This window comes from Malaclemys terrapin, chromosome 18 (genome assembly GCF_027887155.1).
Source record: "Malaclemys terrapin pileata isolate rMalTer1 chromosome 18, rMalTer1.hap1, whole genome shotgun sequence".
Taxonomy (NCBI): domain Eukaryota; kingdom Metazoa; phylum Chordata; order Testudines; family Emydidae; genus Malaclemys; species Malaclemys terrapin.
The window spans coordinates 17,428,269-17,445,429 of NC_071522.1; the positions used below are offsets into that span (position 1 = coordinate 17,428,269).

A 17,161-nucleotide genomic window follows, 5' to 3' on the forward strand; every position below is an offset into this window, starting at 1 on the left:
TAGCAGTTCGATCAGGGCACAAGAAGTCAGAACTCCTCGGTTTTGTTCCTGGTTCTGCTCTGACTTGCTGAGAGATCTTGGAAAGTCGCTTCACTTCTTTGTATCAGGGGGTAGCCATGTTAGTCTGTATCTACAAAAACAACAAGGAGTCTGGTGGCACCTTAAAGACTAACAGATTTATTTGGGCATAAGCTTTCGTGAGTAAAAACCTCACTTCTTCGGATGCATAGAGTGAAAGTTACAGCACTTCTTTGCTGCAATTTCCCTCCTCCTCCTGTGAGGGTATTGTAAAGTGCTGCAGGGCACTGTCAATGTGCAAAATATTGTTTGTTCAAAATTGAGATGGCAGCCTTATGACAACAGGTTTTTCGGTGAGATTTCTAGTACTTCCTGGACAGCTTGGAAACACCCCCATAACAGCTTGTGTGGGCAATTTTGGCACAGAAATGAAAAATGGGAGCGCTGGGTGCCTTTGGTTTGGGTTGGAGTTTTGGGAGAAGGATTTAGAGTTGGTTGGTTGTTAGCTCTACCTATCACCTTTCTTCTCAGCAAGACTGGTACATCTTTAATAAGAGTCTCTTCTCTCTCAATGGAAAGCTTAAAAGCCTGTGTTTATTTGCCGGGGTGCAATGTTGATTCATTTGCAACTCCTCTTGCCAGATGCAAAGTGTACGCTGTAACTGAGGCATGTATGCAAACTCGCCCTGGCAGTTTGCACATCCTGAAGCTTTACTAATGTGTAACCGTCCTCCCAGTGACCTCTCCCACATCTGTTGTTCTGAACAAATATATAGCGAATCAGCACAAAGTCCATACATTAGTATAGCAGTTGGTCTATACAACACAGCAATCTGAATGCTGGCACTCTTGCTGACTCACTTGCTATCAGTGACACTTAGGCTATGTCTACACTACACAGCTTTTAGCAACATGGATGTGTCGGTGGCGCTAAAAGTCACGCAATGTAGCCGCTGTTTGTCGGCTCTCCTGCCGACAAAAAATTTCTACCCCAATGAGTGGCGTTTGCGTTGTCGGCAAAGGTGCTGTTCACACTGACACTTGTCCTGGCAAAACTTTTGTCTTTTAGGGAGTGGGGGGGAGTTCTAACACCTCTGAAAGACAAAAGTTTTGTCGTTCAATTGCCAGTTAGACATGGCCTTAGAAACTATATCACTGATTCTCAACATATTAGTGGTGCCTGGTACTGTACTGTGCCACTGATTTCACATACTTTCAGTGGTGCCTAGAAACTACAGTGTTGGCTGCGCTAGAAATGTCTAATATCACAGACCTTTTAGATGCTTTCTGGATAGTATGTTCTTGCCTGTGGAAAAATACACGTGGCTATCTCTTTAAGGCATGTTGTCAGGCCAGATTTGCCTCCACATTTAGATTCTGTACAACTGAGCTTTAGAAAACCTGCTCTTGTGATTAACTTTGGCGTGTGTTTGTTTTTTCTTTTATGGTGGTTCTTTCTTTGAATGCAGAAAACGACAATTTAGGGCCTGTGTTAAGAGAATGATGTGCAGGTTAGGCAACTATATCATGCTCTGTTGCACTTATTTGGTTTTGCTGCTGAATAAGGGACTTTCCTGTAAAGACTCCAGGTGGCATGTCTGAAAAGCTAAAGCAGTCATAGGGTCTCAGGACCTGACTTTGAGAGAGATTGCACGCACAAAAGTGCGTGTCCATTTGCATGCTTAATTTGTACCTGTGACTGCCTATGTGATGGCAGCAATAGTACGTGCCAGTGACCCCATCCAGCTGGTAATCTACATGTGCAGTACTTGAAAACCAATCCTGACGTTTGGGATTCTGAATGACAGAGTTTCTGTGAAACCTGCACACAGTGCTGGGGATTTTAGTTGGACTTTCAGCTTTGGCCCTCATCTTCCTTGCTTCAGTCAGCTAAACTCCAGGCTTTTGTAAAATCAAGGCAATGAGGGTGTGTGTGAGGTGAGAGAGAGAGACTGATGTAACTGGAAGGGGAACTCTGTAAACATAACACGGATGTCACAGCTACTTCCTTGAGGTATAATCACTAATTCAGTGTCCCTCTGCTCTCAAAGGTGCTTGATTCTCAGGCATTTGTTTAGTTAAACACACATGATTACACATCTGGATGTACTATCTTGGTTATCAAAGCAGGAAAGGACAGCGAGCTGTGAACTCGTGTTCTGACTCCTAAACTGCCTCTGACTGATTTCAATGCCATGCCTATTAGGGATCCTTCTCTCCCAGTCTGATGGAAATCACCTGACTCCCTTTACTAGATCCTTAGCTCCGATGAGTATGGGGACCATGCTACATATACAGCTCCACTTTCCTTAGTGGACAGTTGCCTTACGTCCCCAGCTGCCTCGTGAATTGGTTTGCTGATTTGAACATAATAGCAGAGCCCAGAGTCATGCACCAGAGTTATTTACTGGCTGAGATGGGGAGGGAGGGCGGGTTATGCATAGATGTGGAAGGAGCAGATTTTAATTAGTATATCTCAAGGTTCCTTGATTTCTCTCTTTTCAAAACCCAAGGGGGGAAAAGTTCCATAGGTGCTAATCAAGAGTACAGAGAGGGAAATGTAGAAAAATTTAGTATGTTGTACTTGGTAAATTCTTGGTGACTTACCCAACCCTGGCTCAAAGGAGTCTTTCCATCAACTTCAGTGGGCTCTGGATCAAGCCCATGTTGTTGTCAGTTCTATCTTTCTCACGTGAGAAATCTCATGTTAAATTGAACTTTGAGATGCTATTATTGCTGAATCCTGACTTGCATCATCATAACATTTTGAATAAGAAGCTTTTAGTGCCTTTATCTTATTTTCTGCTAGTGCAAAACCTTAAGTGGATAAAGAGAGAATCTAGGGGGGAAATAAACAGATCTGCTGGAATTCATTGAAAATAACCCAAACAATATCGATTCCTTCCAAGCCCAAACATAGGTCAGTGAAGCATAACATGAGCCATTCATGAGCTGCTGAGCTAACAAACTGGTTTCCAGTCCACTTGAATAAGCAACCATCTGACAAATCTCCTACCATCTCCCACCTTCTCTGCTTTGTCATTTTTTAATAACGGCATTCCATATCAGCCGGTAATTGTCTCGTGAAAATGACATGTTATCGTGCCACTCAACAGGCGAGCAAATCCTGGGCAGCTGTGTTTTAAGCCTGACTTTGCACCTCAGGACTGCTGGCAGGAAAACCAGTTTGCCTTGTAATTGTCCTTCAGCAGTTCTAGGTGGAGCTGGTTTCTAATAGGAGGAATTGCAGATGGACTCCCTCCCGAAAGATCAACATGGGAGTGGGATCTGCTGATACATACATGCCTTTAAACGAGCTGATATTTGAATGCTTTATAGTGTTGTTGTGGCGGTGCTGTGATCTTGGCATACAAATGCTTTGACAAGCAGCTCAAGGGAGTGAAAATATGGGCATGAGGGATTTTTTTCACAGCAGCACTTGTGCTTTTCTCACCTGGTCATCTGATTCATAGCTCTGGGTGCCTCAGGGCTGTAAAACACTAATCCAATTCAGCAAGCTACTTCGGCAGGAGCTTAACTTTAAGCACTTGAGTGGTCCTGTTACATTGACTGCCGTGCAAGCAATTGTGTGTTTTCAGTTTAAGCACATGCTCAGATACCTTGCTGAACCAAGGCGTTTAACACTAATGGCATTCACACCCATGATGAAGGGCCTAATCCAAAGCCCAGGGAAGATAAAGGAAGGACTGCCTCTGCCTTCAGTGGTTTGAGTGATGCCCTAAACAACTAGTGGTTCCTAGTTACACTGTATCTTGCCACCCTGCAGATCCTGGCCTGGTTTGAAGAAGGTGAAGAGATCACTACTGCATTTGTAGAGCCAGTTGTCATCATGCTGATTCTCCTAGCCAATGCTGTTGTGGGGGTGTGGCAGGTACGTAACCGCTTTTGTCTCCCTTCTTCAATTCCTACAAGCACTGAGGTTTGTTTGGGAGCAGTGGAACTATTGGCCAGGCGCCTGGAACTGTACAACCTGCATGACAGAAACGGAAGCTCATGAGTTGGAACCCAGGTGCTAGGTTTGCATTGCAGAGTTAACTCGAGTTCCCTACAATCCAATTTACTCTCTTTCAAGCTAGCCAAGCCCAAGTGAGAATGGTTACACTGTTAAATAACACTCAAGCTGCACAGTGGTCTTCACTCAAGCTGTGGCCTTTACTCCCTCTCGAGCCAGCCAACTCGAGGCAAAAGCACCAGCATACTCACATGAAGGGGACTCAGGTGAGGGATAATACTTGAGTTATAACTCGAGTTAATTCTGCAGTGAAGACAAGCCTGTGGTGAGGGAAGTATTGTGGGGCTGTCAAAAATAAGACTGGAGCATTGGGGGAATGAAAGGAGAAATTCTGGTAAGGAAAACGTGAACCCGAGTTGAGGTTGATGAAAGCAGGCTTTTAATTGCCAAACAGTAATGAAAATGAGGAGCCAGACACAGCTGGAGCCTGGTCTGCACAAGGGACAAAGTCCCCCAAAAAACAAACAACACCCCAGTTTTGAGAACAGTGTGTTCAGTTGCCAGGTATTGGCAAAGTTGGTAACTAATGAGTAGGGCATAGACCCTGTGCTGGTGAATTCTCCCTGTTGAGCTCCTTTTTAAAAAAAAAAATCATCCGTGAGAACTTTACAAGGATATAAAATGCCATCCTGAATAAAAATAGAATAAGAGTGACATTTACGATATGTAATCTTTATTATGTCATCCCTTAATCTTTATTTGGCAATTTGTATAGTTTGAAGTTTGGGATGTCACACTTATTTACCACTAGGTTAAACACCACTTATATTTTGGAAGTGGCCAAATGCATTTTCATTAAGCAGACTACTTAATGCGCCCCCAACTGAAGTAGCATTCATTATCAGATGCTTTCATTTGCCTGTTGTTTCCTGGAACATCTTGCAAGATAGCATCCATTCTGATTAAGTGGAGGACACTAAGGTCTTTTTTTACTTAATATTTTAAAGCTGCTGTTTAACTTAGTTTCAAGCTTATTTGAGATATTCTAATTGCTGCATCAAGTGCACAGTGGTGCTGCAAGTTAAGCCTAAATGTGTCTGGGTAGAAAATCCCTATTCTTAGGAGCAAGACACAATTAGGCTGACGGATCATTTGTTCTAGGTGTTTTTCCCCCCAAGATCCTGTTGTTCCATTTTGACGTTGTTCCAAAATACTAATGTTCCTTTGTAAGTTCAGAACACTTCCCATGCAAGAACCTCAAAGCATTTTCCAAACACTCGCTCACTAAGGTCCATGACTGTAGTGCTCTAGGCAAGCATTAACCGTTATGTCACAGATAGGGAAACTGAGGCAAGACTGGGTTCAATGACTTTTTCCTATGGCCTCAGAGTGAGTCCACAGCAGAGTTCAGTCTAGAAATCAGAAATCCTGAGACTCCATTGTTCTAACCATTAACAACTCTACCAGTTCCTCTCAGATGGTTCCATGCCCCTTTGCCTCTGGCACATCCAAGACTCATCACAAAATGTAGTACTTCATATACTGCTTTGAAGCCATTCGCTACCCCTCCCCGTCTGACGTAGGTAAACATGTTTCCCTTTAGCCATGGGGACAATGAGGCATAGCAAGGCTAAATGACCTGCCCAATACCACAAGACAAGCTGACTTCGAAGCCAAGATTAGAATTCAGGAGTTCCTGGCTCCCAGTCCCTTGTTCACACAACTAGTTCATACCTCAGTCTAGGCAGTTGAGTAGGGGAAGGGCTGATTATCAACAGCTACTCCCTCCCCCACTACTACCACCACCACCACCACCTGCATCACCACCATCTAAATGGTACAACTGCCTGAAGCTCTGCTGCACGCTGTGTTTACAGGAGAGAAATGCGGAGAGTGCTATCGAAGCCTTAAAGGAATACGAGCCAGAAATGGGAAAAGTGATCCGTGCCGACAGGAACGGAGTCCAGAGGATCCGGGCTCGAGATATTGTTCCTGGGGATATTGTGGAAGTGGCAGGTAGGCCAATGATCTCTTCCCCCACCCCACCCCCTCTTCTTGGCTGGAGGCATAGGTATGAAAACACCCTGCTGGGCCATGGGTTAGTTCTAAACTAACCCCCGCCCTGAGTTCGTTTAGAACTGAACTGAAAATGCGGCGAAACTCAACCATCACCCTGGTTCGTTAGTTCTGAGCAACTTTTGTTTGAAGCAGCCTTGCCACGGAATAGTGAGCTGAAACGGGCACCGCTCCAGCATTGTGTGCTGGCTTAAACTGAATATCCAGCACTGTGCTCACTCTGCTCGGCTGAAGTAAGTTAGGCTTTGGTCTGCATGGCTTTCCATGAAAGAAAATGGTCTCTCTTAAGGGTTGTGGGATAACAGTAGCCATCTTGGGGTGGAAAATGAAGCCTTCGGGTGCTTTTATTTTTGCATGTCTAAATTCAAAGCATGCTAAGATTGGGGAGGAGAGATGAAGAAGAGACCTCTGAGTGATAGTGGACCTCCAGTTAGACATGAGCTTGCAATGGTATGTGGTACCAAAAGGTGCTAGTAGGACTTTAGGCTGCAGTCACAGAGGCATTGCACCAGGAAGCAAAGATGTGAGAGTTGTTCTCCATGTGGCTCTGGGGAGGCCGCACCTGGAGTAATAATACTTAGATCTTAGATCCCTGAGCTCTGTTCAAGGGAAGATGAGTATCATTATCCTTGTTTTACAACTGGGGAACTGGACACAGAGAGGTGAAGTGACTTGTCCAAAGTCAGGGAATGTAGAACCCAAGGATCTTGACTCCCAGTCCAGACCCGTATCCATAAGAACATAAGCTGTCATGGGATAACAAGGAAGGTCCTCTCATGGATTGGTAACTGTTTAAAAGATAGGAAACAAAGGGTAGGAATAAATGGTTAGTTTTCAGAATGGAGAAAGGTAAATAGTAGTGTTCCCCAGGGGTCTGTACTGGGCCCAGTCCTATTCAACATATTCATAAATTATCTGGAAAAAGGGGTAAACAGTGAGGTGGCAAAATTTGCAGATAATACAAAACTACTCAAGATAGTTAAGTTCCAGGAAGACTGCGAAGAGTTACAAAGGGCTCTCACAAAACTGGGTGACTGGGCAACAAAATGGCAGATGACTTTCAGTGTTGATAAATGCAAAGTAATGCACATTGGAAAATGTAATCCCAACTATACGTATAAAATGATGGGGTCTAATTTAGCTGTTACCACTCAAGAAAGAGATCTTGGAGTCATTGTGGATAGTTCTCTGAAAACATCCACTCAACGTGCAGCAGCAGTTCAAAAAGCGGACAGAATGTTGGGAACCATTAAGAAAGGGAGAGATAATAAGACAGAAAATATCATATTGCCTCTATATAAATCCATGGTACACCCACATCTTGAATGCTGCGTGCAGATGTGGTCGCCCCATCTCAAAAAAGATGCATTGGAATTGGAAAAGGTACAGAGAAGGACAACAAAAAATTATTAGGGGTATGAAATGGCTTCCATATGAGAAGAGATTAATAAGACTGGGACTTTTCAGCTTAGAAAAGAGACAATTAAGGGGGGATATGATAGAGGTCTATAAAATCCAGGCTGGTGTGGAGAAAGTAAATGAAGTGTTATTTACTCCTCCTCATAATGCAAGAACTTGGGGTCACCGAATAAAATTAATAGGCAACAGATTTAAAACAAATAAAAGGAAGTCTTTTTTCCACATAATGCACAGTTACTGTGGAACTAACTCCTTGCCAGATGATGTTGTGAAGGCCAAGACTTTAATAGGGTTCAAAAAAGAACTAGAAAAGTTCATGGAGGATAGGTCCATCAATGGCTATTAGCCAGGATGGGCAGGAATGCTGTCCCTAACCTCTGTTTGCCAGAAGCTGGGAATGGGCGACAGGGGATGGATCACTTGATGATTACCTGTTCTGTTCATTCCCTCTGGGGCACCTAGCATTGGCTGCTGTCAGAATACAGGATACTGGGCTAGATGGACCTTTGGTCTAACCCAGTATGGCCGTTCTTATGTTCACACCTGCCACCCAACAACACTGAGACAAAAGACCAGCCCACAGCACCCCTCAGTCCCTTCTTACAAATGTGCAGACAATGCAAGTGTAACATTTACATGAGCTGGGCTATTAATGTCTTGGGAAATATTTGTTCCATCTGTGTGGGCTAGAATTCTTGGTAATTTTGGTTTGTTATTCAAGGAAGACAAGTAGTGCAGGGGTGAGAGGGGCTGAGGGGAAAGCGTTGGCTTGCGAGCACTGGAGAGACTTGTGCTTTTGGATCTGGGTTTGGGTAGCCTCCATCTGCATTCATGTACTTCATCCTATGGCTTATCCTCCTGTCCCTCCTCTTCTTTGTAGCTATATTCCAATGCATTGAGCTACCTATATATTTATTGGCTTTCGGGGGCATCACAAAGATCAGTGAGTTCATCCTCACTGCGTCCCTTGTACTATCCCCATTCTATGGATGCAGAAACTGAGGCACAGAGAGACCCCAAAGGTCACACAGCCAGTATGTGGCAGAGGCAGGAATACAACCCAGATTTTCTAGGTCTCAGTCCAGTCCTTTAATCCTTCCTGTCCCCTACTCCTCTGAGCAGAGCCAGCCAGAATCTAGCCCTACATTTATTAGGATTCATTGTAGGATTGTGTTCTTTATCTTTCAATATTGAAGGCTCTGTTGGAGGATTAAATAAAAAGCATTTATTCTTCAGGCTCACTATGGTATTCTTTATATTGATTAAAGTTCAGGGTTTGCTAAACCACAACCCTCCCCAAAATGGCACATTTCAATTAGCCAGCACATTTATTTTTTTTTAAAACCCACTTTAAGCCTCCAAATCCCACAGACTCCTCTGGACTTCTCGACTTCGTGGACTTGCTTGTGGAAAAATGCTGCGGTTCCTTGTGCACTAATCCAGTTCTTTGTTAAGTCTTCCTGTTGTACTTGATCTGGAAGATAGATCTATCTAAAAATAATGCACAGAGGATAAAGGAGATGATCATGGGCCAGCTCCTCAGCTGGTGTAAATTGGCATAACTCCAGAGTGCAGCTATGTCGATGAATGCCAGCTGGGGCTCTGGCCTGAGGTTAGCACAAACTGTCTTTGAACTGTGTATGAATAAAGAACTCAGATTTGGTCGCATGTAAGGTGAGGTCTGATTCTGCTAGGCCGGAAGACATAGATTGTTGTCTAGATGGTGTTCGGGGGTCTCCTCTGTATTCTGTGTGTGGGTGGGAGAGAACAGGGCATCAGGGAAACGTGCAATGGGTAAAGGATTCCTCTTTGTAGGCTCCGCTCATCCAATCTGGTTTTCTGGGGTGGTCCTTCGGGGAAAACAGGTCAGGGCAGTTTTTCAGCTCCACAAAGCTCCCTTTCTGTGTGGGCAAAGTGAGCCCGTGGGGATTGGCTGGCCAAGATGCTCTCGGCGTCTTCCTCGAAAAGAACAAATTGTAAAATGCAGCTCTCGCAGGCCAAACAGCTCAAGGATTTTTCCACCGGGGGAAAATGTCTCGGCCAGGCCTGCCCGGTTAGGCTCTCGAGCCGTGTGGTCTGGCCGTCTCTGTGGGATTTTAGGAGAATGCTGACTCGAGCAGAAGTCATTAAAGTACTTGGTGCTGAAAGTGGGCAGCTGCTCAGCTTGGGCCCTGTCTCGGTCTGTCTCCTCCTTTGCTCCCAGGAGGAGCACTGACCCACCCCTTCGCTGGAATAAAAAGAATTAAGCTGCGTTTTCTTGAACAAGAATTTCAGAAAGAGAACTTGAAATAAACAACAAAGAGAAATGAAATCAGGGTCCATTTGACTGTCCACTCTCTGGACAAGGAGATCTTTTGTATTATGCTTGTTTATGTGCCTGGCACAATGGCGCCCTGATCCCTAATTGGGACCTTGTAGCTGCTACTGCAATACAAATTATTGTTTTATCACTGCCCTAAACTCCCTGTGCCTGCTTGCCTGCCTTCCACCAGCCTTTCAGTCTGCTAGCAACTCCCTTCCCCTCTAACTATATAGGGCAGTTAGTTAAACATCTTCATGATGCTTCCTCCAGCCTCCCTGCCCCCTTCCCCGAATCAAACGCTTATTGCATGCATATGAGCTGCTGATTTTTTAATTTTTTTTGTTTGTTTTAATTACACCATCAACATCAAAAGGAGTGGAGAAACAGCTGAGCCGTTGTCTGGGGATTCATGATTTAACTGAGGCAGACTTAGCAAATTCTAATACCTAGCAAGTACGCTGTCGGATTGCAAATACAGGAGTGTGTGAATCCAGCATGAGCGCCGGCTTCTATAACTTTAGGGCCTGCGGGGGCATGATTGACACTGCTGTGTAAAATGACACACACCCTTAGACTCTGGTCGCTGACACATTTGCACATCTAAAGGGGAACATATGTATATGCTCCCTAGGACCAAACTCCAGTATTTTTTCCATTGGCATTGGCATCTGTGTGATGGTTGAGGAGGGGAAAGTGGAAAAACCTTGTTACCTGGCCAGTTATTCAATGCTGTGCTAGGATATGGGGGAAGGGGAAAGCGTATGTGTGAGAGAGAAATTCCTTCTTGACCCCTGTTGCAATTAGCTGATGCCCTGAAAGGTGATATTTGATTACCCCAACTTAGCAAATAAAACGGTGCATTCTGCTTTTGATCCTAATCCATGCCACCATATTTAATGCTCTGACCTCCTGCAGTAGTGAATTCCATTGGTTTTGGCTAAGTTTTCCAGGCATCTGCATGCCCTGTTAATGAGGTGATTCTATCCCTGAGTGAGTAACTGTGTGTGTGTGGTGATTCTGTCTGAGTGAGTAACCATGTATATGTGTGTGTGTCAGAAAGAGAGAGGTTGGCTGTAATGTATGGAGGACAGATGGGTGGGAGGTTGGAAGACTGAGATTAATGCAAACAGTGTGTAATTAATTGACTTGTTGTTTTTTTTAAAGCTTGGGATCTACCAAGGAGGAAAAACCCCAAATCGATAATGGAATGACTGTCAATTTTAAAATGGAAAATAATGCTTTGATAGCTTAGAATGAGCGCGCGCTCTCTCTCTCTCTCTCTCTCTCTCTCTCTCATTTTTGCCATGACCGTGGAACATTAAACTGTAACTATCAGCTCATCATGGTGAGCCGTTGTCGCAGCCCTTCCTTGGCCCAGGGGGGAGTGGGGAGGAGGTCACCACCCCCTGATTTCCCTTTTGGATTGTGACTCCAGTGACAGCAGGGGCTACGCGCCAGAAACTCCCTGTTCTGCAGCCCTGTGGGTGGGGAAATGGGAGGAGCCCAGGCTCTGCCTCCACCACTCGCTGGCCAGAGGTAGCTGATCAGGAGCATACGAGAGAGCAAATTGCCCCCTGAGAAGGGGTAAAGTAGCTTAGTGGAGGGTTTGGGTCCATTAAAATCATTGCCTGGTGGGTAAAATGAAGAACAAGTTAAATAATTTGTTAAAATAACATTAAATATGGCATTTTGGTTTGCCTTCGTAGCAGATTTCTTAAAGCTGGCCTCAGCTCTTCTCGTCCAGGCTGTCTAAATATGGTAATCGCCTGTCTCTTTTGGGGGTGGGGGAGGAGAGAGGTGTTAAAGTTCATGTTAGAAATTAACATGAATACTGGAGCAGAGAGCCAGGATGTCCCTGTAGTTAGGGCACTAGCCTAGGAGGTCAGAGTTCAAATCCCTGCTCCACCACAGACTTCCCGTGTGACCTTGGGCAAGTCGCTTAGTCTCTCTGTGGCTCAGTTCCCCATCTGTAAAGTGAGGATCATGGCATTACGGGGAATAAATACATTAAAGATTGTGAGGTCTTCAGGTGCTGTGGTGATCAGGGCCATATAAGTACCTTATAACAACAGCAAAGTGATAACTGGCAACATGTTAGATAAGGCGATTCGTTGCCCATGCTGTTGACAATGACCCTCATCCTGCTACTGTTGTTCATGCCTTATTCTACAAGTCCCACTAAAATCAGTACCTTCTGTCTACTACGTTTACGTAAGTACCTACCACAGTGCGACCCCGGTCTCTCAGCTGGAGTTTCTAGGAGCTGCTGAAGTACAAAATCAAAGATTGGCTTGAGCCAGCTCTGGCCACAAGACTTTTTGCTGAGCACTGCAGAGAGAGGCAATGTCCCTTGTGAGATTTACTAACCAATTCTGACCACTTGATGCCAATGTTGTTCCCATTTTTCTTGTGCCCGAGCCATGTCCGTTCATTGGCTTCAGGCAAACTTTTTTCCTTTGGCCTTCACCGCAGTGGAAACCTGCAGCCTTTGATTTGGTAATGATCAGCTTCTATTTAGTAGCTGTCTTAGGACAGTTGATGCCTGGAAGCAAAACAGCCCCTTGCTAGCACAGGGAAAGAAAGTTTGTGTGTTTAAATAAATAAGCTAGTTATAAATCTCTCATCTGAATGAGCCTTAACTGTTACCAACCCAGTGGAAAAAACTCGCTAGGCAGGTTGCACTGACCCTGTCTTCGTGAAGCCAGTTCAGTTCCCACCCGGCGATTGGCACCATTGGCAACCTCACAGGCTTTAAAGATTTCAGTTCTTTCTCAGCACTCAAGGCAGGTCCAGCAAGGTCAGCCCTGATGCTCATGGCGTGAGCTGTGACCCCAGTTCTCTGGGATCTATCAAGCTCCAATCACCATAGTATAGATGTACCTGTTCTCTTCAGATCCGGCTAATAGATTTTAGTCCCCACAGCTGGCAGTAGATTGTCTCCCAAATAGATGACCCGTTTGTGTAAGGGGAGTAGAGCACGTTGGTATATCTTAAAGATGGTCCATCTATATGGATGCTGTACGGGTGTGAATAAAATCTCTTGCCAAGGGGGGTTTCAGCTCTCATTATCTTGCATTCTTTGATTCCGGGATATAGAAATAGTTGTGGTGCTGCCGGGTCATTAGGAAATGCATATTCATACCTAGAGGCAAGGAGCATGAATCCCCTCACTGGAGGTGTACTCTGTGTACAGGGCTCTAGCATGAGAGGACCAGGTTCACAGCAATCTACCCCAGCTGAAAGTCTGGAGAGACTTTGATCACTGCTCCTGCTCCACTTGAATGTCTAGTGGTTAAATAAATGTAGGAGGCCAAGGGTCAGTTGTTGTGTAATGTGGGGTTACTTACTTGTGACCAAAGACTTTATCTACCTCGGTATTTCCTGAAGAAACTAATTACTGTGTTGTCCAGATGATAAAGGAGTCAAATGGAGTAACTTACACACTGAGGGGCTGGAAGAGAGGGATACAGCAGGAAAAGCAATTTAAGGGGTGTAGGAAGGACCGTTTTTAAAGTAGGACCACACACTTTATCTTCTGTCCCCTTGCAGTGCGTGTTTTATCATGTACTACATCCTTCCTTTGGGCTGGCACTTCGCAACAAACTTGAGTGGATTTTTTTTTTTTTTTACTGTTTTAAAAGTCTGTAAGTGTAACTGACATCAAAGGCCTGATCTATACATAGTTTTTATACCAATGTAATGCTTTTCATGTAGGGGGAGATTTTAATATGAATTATAATTAAAGCAGTACAAATGCCTCTAGTGTGGGGGGCAGTTATACCTGTATAAAGGTGCTTCTCCTGAGATAGCTTATTCCTATACGTTTAGGGGAATAAGGTGTACAACAACTTTATACAGATATAACCATGTCCACACTGGATGGTAGCACTGTTTTAATGGCATCAGTTTCTAAACCAATATAGACCTAGCAGCACAAAAATGGTAGGTAGACAAGCTACAAGATTTTTGGAGGGTGGTTATCTCGAGATGAATCAGGTACATGAGTATACAAATGGGTAATTTTTGTGTATGCGTCCAGAAAGGCTGCAGAACTCCTAGCAGCTAACTATGAATGAATTGGCTATCAGAAGTCCCCTTGTGCCACCTTCACATGACTAGCACCACGGCTAGCGGGCGTTCCTCTTAGTTTGGAAATTTTTTTTGCTACTAATGCTCATTCTTTCTTTGAACATCTTCACGGGGACTAACTGGCATTAGGGGATCAAAACTAGACATTCAGAAAACAGAAATTTGTTGGCTTCCTCATGCAACTGTCATACGTTCTTCTTTATGTTATAGTAACTGCACGCACATACAGGATGCTGCCTTTGCCGCCTCTTCGCCCTACTGTTCAGGACCCACAGAGAGCCAGACTATCGGCTTTCTCAGTCTTTTGTACCTCTGGATTCCACCAAGGACCAAAAGTAGAAAATCCAACATACTCTCAGAGATGTTGTACACATGGTGTTTGCAGCAGAAATAGCTCAAAACCTTGTGACAGAACCTGTTCTCCTAAGGTATCCCAGCCAGGGTGGCGGACAGAAGAGGGCTGGTAAGAAGCCACACATGGGAGACTTACCCCAAATAAATCTTCAGCGTTAAGAGATTCACCCCCAAAGGCCTTGACTAAATAGTGTATAGTATGTCATCTTGCGTTCACCTAATAGGTCTTGATTCAATGCCCATTCAGGTCAGTGGAAAAGACTCCCATTGATTTCAATCTGCATGAGATCAGGCCCTTAGCTCTGAAACAGCTGGGAAGGTGGCAGGAGGCCAGTGGTATCAGGTTTGGTGCATCTCCATTTGGGATATTGATTACCTCTTTCTGCTCTCCCTCCTGCAGACCGTTACTTTTGTTGACTCCTGAACCATCCTGGCCTACACTCCTGTATGGGAGTTTATTATAAGTGTGTATTACACCAGATTAGTCATTTTCTGTTTAAAACAACTGGTGACCAGGCCACTCTTATTTCCAAGACTTTTGTTAGGAGCTGTGCCAAAGGAACATTCATGTTCATCAACTCAGGTATCTATAGCCAAGAATGTGGTGGTATGGCTAAGGAACTGGACTGAGATTCTTGACTCTGCCACAGACCTGCTTTGTGACCTTTGGGAAGTCATTTAATCTCACCATTTGTAAAATGGGTGGTAATGCTTTCCCTCCCAAGGGTCCTGAGGATAAATATGTTTGTGTGGGGCTCACGTACTGTGTCAATGAAGGCCATATGAGTATCTGGATTATTTATATCACTATGTATGGGATCTCAAGAGTTAAGAGGGGGATTTCAGTCTCTATGGTCCATGCAAAAAGCAACAGAGGGTACTGTGGCACCTTTAAGACTAACAGAAGTATTGGGAGCATAAGCTTTCGTGGGTAAGAACCTCACTTCTTCAGATGACTTGCATCTGAAGAAGTGAGGTTCTTACCCACGAAAGCTTATGCTCCCAATACTTCTGTTAGTCTTAAAGGTGCCACAGTACCCTCTGTTGCTTTTTACAGATTCAGACTAACACGGCTACCCCTCTGATACTATGGTCCATGCAGTCGTTGGCGCCTTTGCTGAGAGATTTAACAGAGGACTGTTGGAAGTGGTTTATCTTTGACATGGACATTCATCCATTAGAGACAGAGAGCACTCCTTCTCCTGGTTCCTCTGAACCCCTTTTTTTCATTGGTCACCAAAAGCCTTCCAGTGTTCACTTAATGACTTTCAGTCCTATTCTGATATAATAAAACACTTACAGGGTGAAGACCATTCTTTACTTGGTTTCTAATGGCAGTCCAGGGTAGTTTAGCACTTTGATGGCTTGTTTAAGTATGGGGATATTTTTAGTCGTTGCAAGGGAAGAAAACATGTTGCATTTAATCTAACTTGGTAACTGTCATGGAGAGGGTTAGATCATACAGATGTTTCAACTTCAATGATTTAAACTGTGTACGCAGAGCACCTGCCTGTTGCATTAAATGCTATTTTATGCATTACAAGTACAAAAATGAAGATAATCCCCCAACTGTAATACTGATAGCCCAACCCAGGTATCTCAAAAACCAATCAGCCACAAGGAGTTTGTACAGCGCAAGGGGGTCCTGGTCCATGACTAACGCTCTTGGATGGTGCAAGAATACAAATAATAAAAGAGAAGCCAATAATAATTGATAACCATCCACCTACCCCCTTATCAACAGCCCAAGGAGAAATGACTGGTGTTGGAGCATGACCTGAAGGTTCATAAATCCTGTCTCTGGCAGAGCTAGGCCAGGAAGCCTGCTACAGAGACAAGGACCCTTTATGGAAAATGCCCTCCAGCAGCTTCTTTGAAAGCTCAAGCGCTCCAGTCACAGTTATGGTAGTGCTGTGTGGTGAGAGATACTAGGATGTTGTGTTTTTCTGCAGAGACTGTCACTCAAACCACAGCTTCTTGGTTGTCTTTCTCCAGCCCAATCTGTTGGCTCCTGGAAGAGGCTTCATAACTGTACTAACTCACTCCAATTTCAGGTACTCCCGCTTCTGCTCTTCCCCACAAGCACACTGGATAGAAGGGCTAGTGTCAGAATTCTGTCTTACCCAATAGTGTACTAAGGAAACTTATTTGGGACAAAAGGGGTTAATTACACTTGGGTGGGATTCTCTCTTCCTTTCCCCCCAAAAATGCTGTGGGACTCACTCATCCACACAGTACCTGGTGAGTTCTCCAGGTCTTGTCCTGTATCCCACCCCCTGTGTCTCTCCATATTCAAGCTGAACTTTGCACATGGCGAAGACAGCTGCAATATCCCATAGATCTGAAAGGAGACAGGGAGAAGATGGAGAAAGAACTTGCTACATCATCAGCTGTCTCTTGTCAGCCTCAGCTGGTGCCTGGCATGTGTGTATATAGATATAGATATATAAATAAAATATACGTTTAAAAAAAAAACTAAATGCCTGCTTCAGTGGAGGTCTCATTATTTTACCAAAGGTGGTTTGCAACTAATTGCATCTCTTTATCTTTTATGAAACAAGAAGTTGTAGACTTCAGAGCCAGAGCTTTGGAAAGAAGGAATTAACAGGCAGCTGTTGTTTGTGTTACAGTTGGGGAAATTTGTCTACAAGCCCTAAGATTGTGGTCCCAGTGTGCCAGGTGCTGCATATACACGTAGTAAGAGATGGTCCCTGCCCTGAAAAGCTTATGATCCAAATAGAGGAACAGGAAGTAATGTTAGCCTCATTTTAAAGATTGGAAACTGAGGCACAGGGAGATTAACTGGCTTGCTGAAGTTTGTGGCAGAGCTCGGAATAGAGACAGTTCTTCTGAGTCCAAGGTCTGTGCATAAACTGTCCTTCCTTTTGCTAGTTCCCATGGTTAGTTTATGTATCTCCCTTACTGTGGTT

At 44.3% G+C, this 17,161-nt stretch overlaps 1 protein-coding gene across 3 annotated transcripts in view; it reads left to right on the top strand.

Annotated features, from left to right (window-relative positions):
• The window catches only part of ATP2A3 (ATPase sarcoplasmic/endoplasmic reticulum Ca2+ transporting 3), a 140,391-nt gene that overhangs the window by 56,705 nt on the left and 66,525 nt on the right, over window positions 1-17,161 (top strand). For all 3 annotated transcript variants that reach the window (XM_054008027.1, XM_054008028.1, XM_054008029.1), the window contains exons 4-5: window positions 3,806-3,910; window positions 5,869-6,007. In XM_054008027.1, coding sequence (XP_053864002.1) covers window positions 3,806-3,910; window positions 5,869-6,007 — 244 coding nt within the window. The remainder of the gene's footprint in view (window positions 1-3,805; window positions 3,911-5,868; window positions 6,008-17,161) is intronic.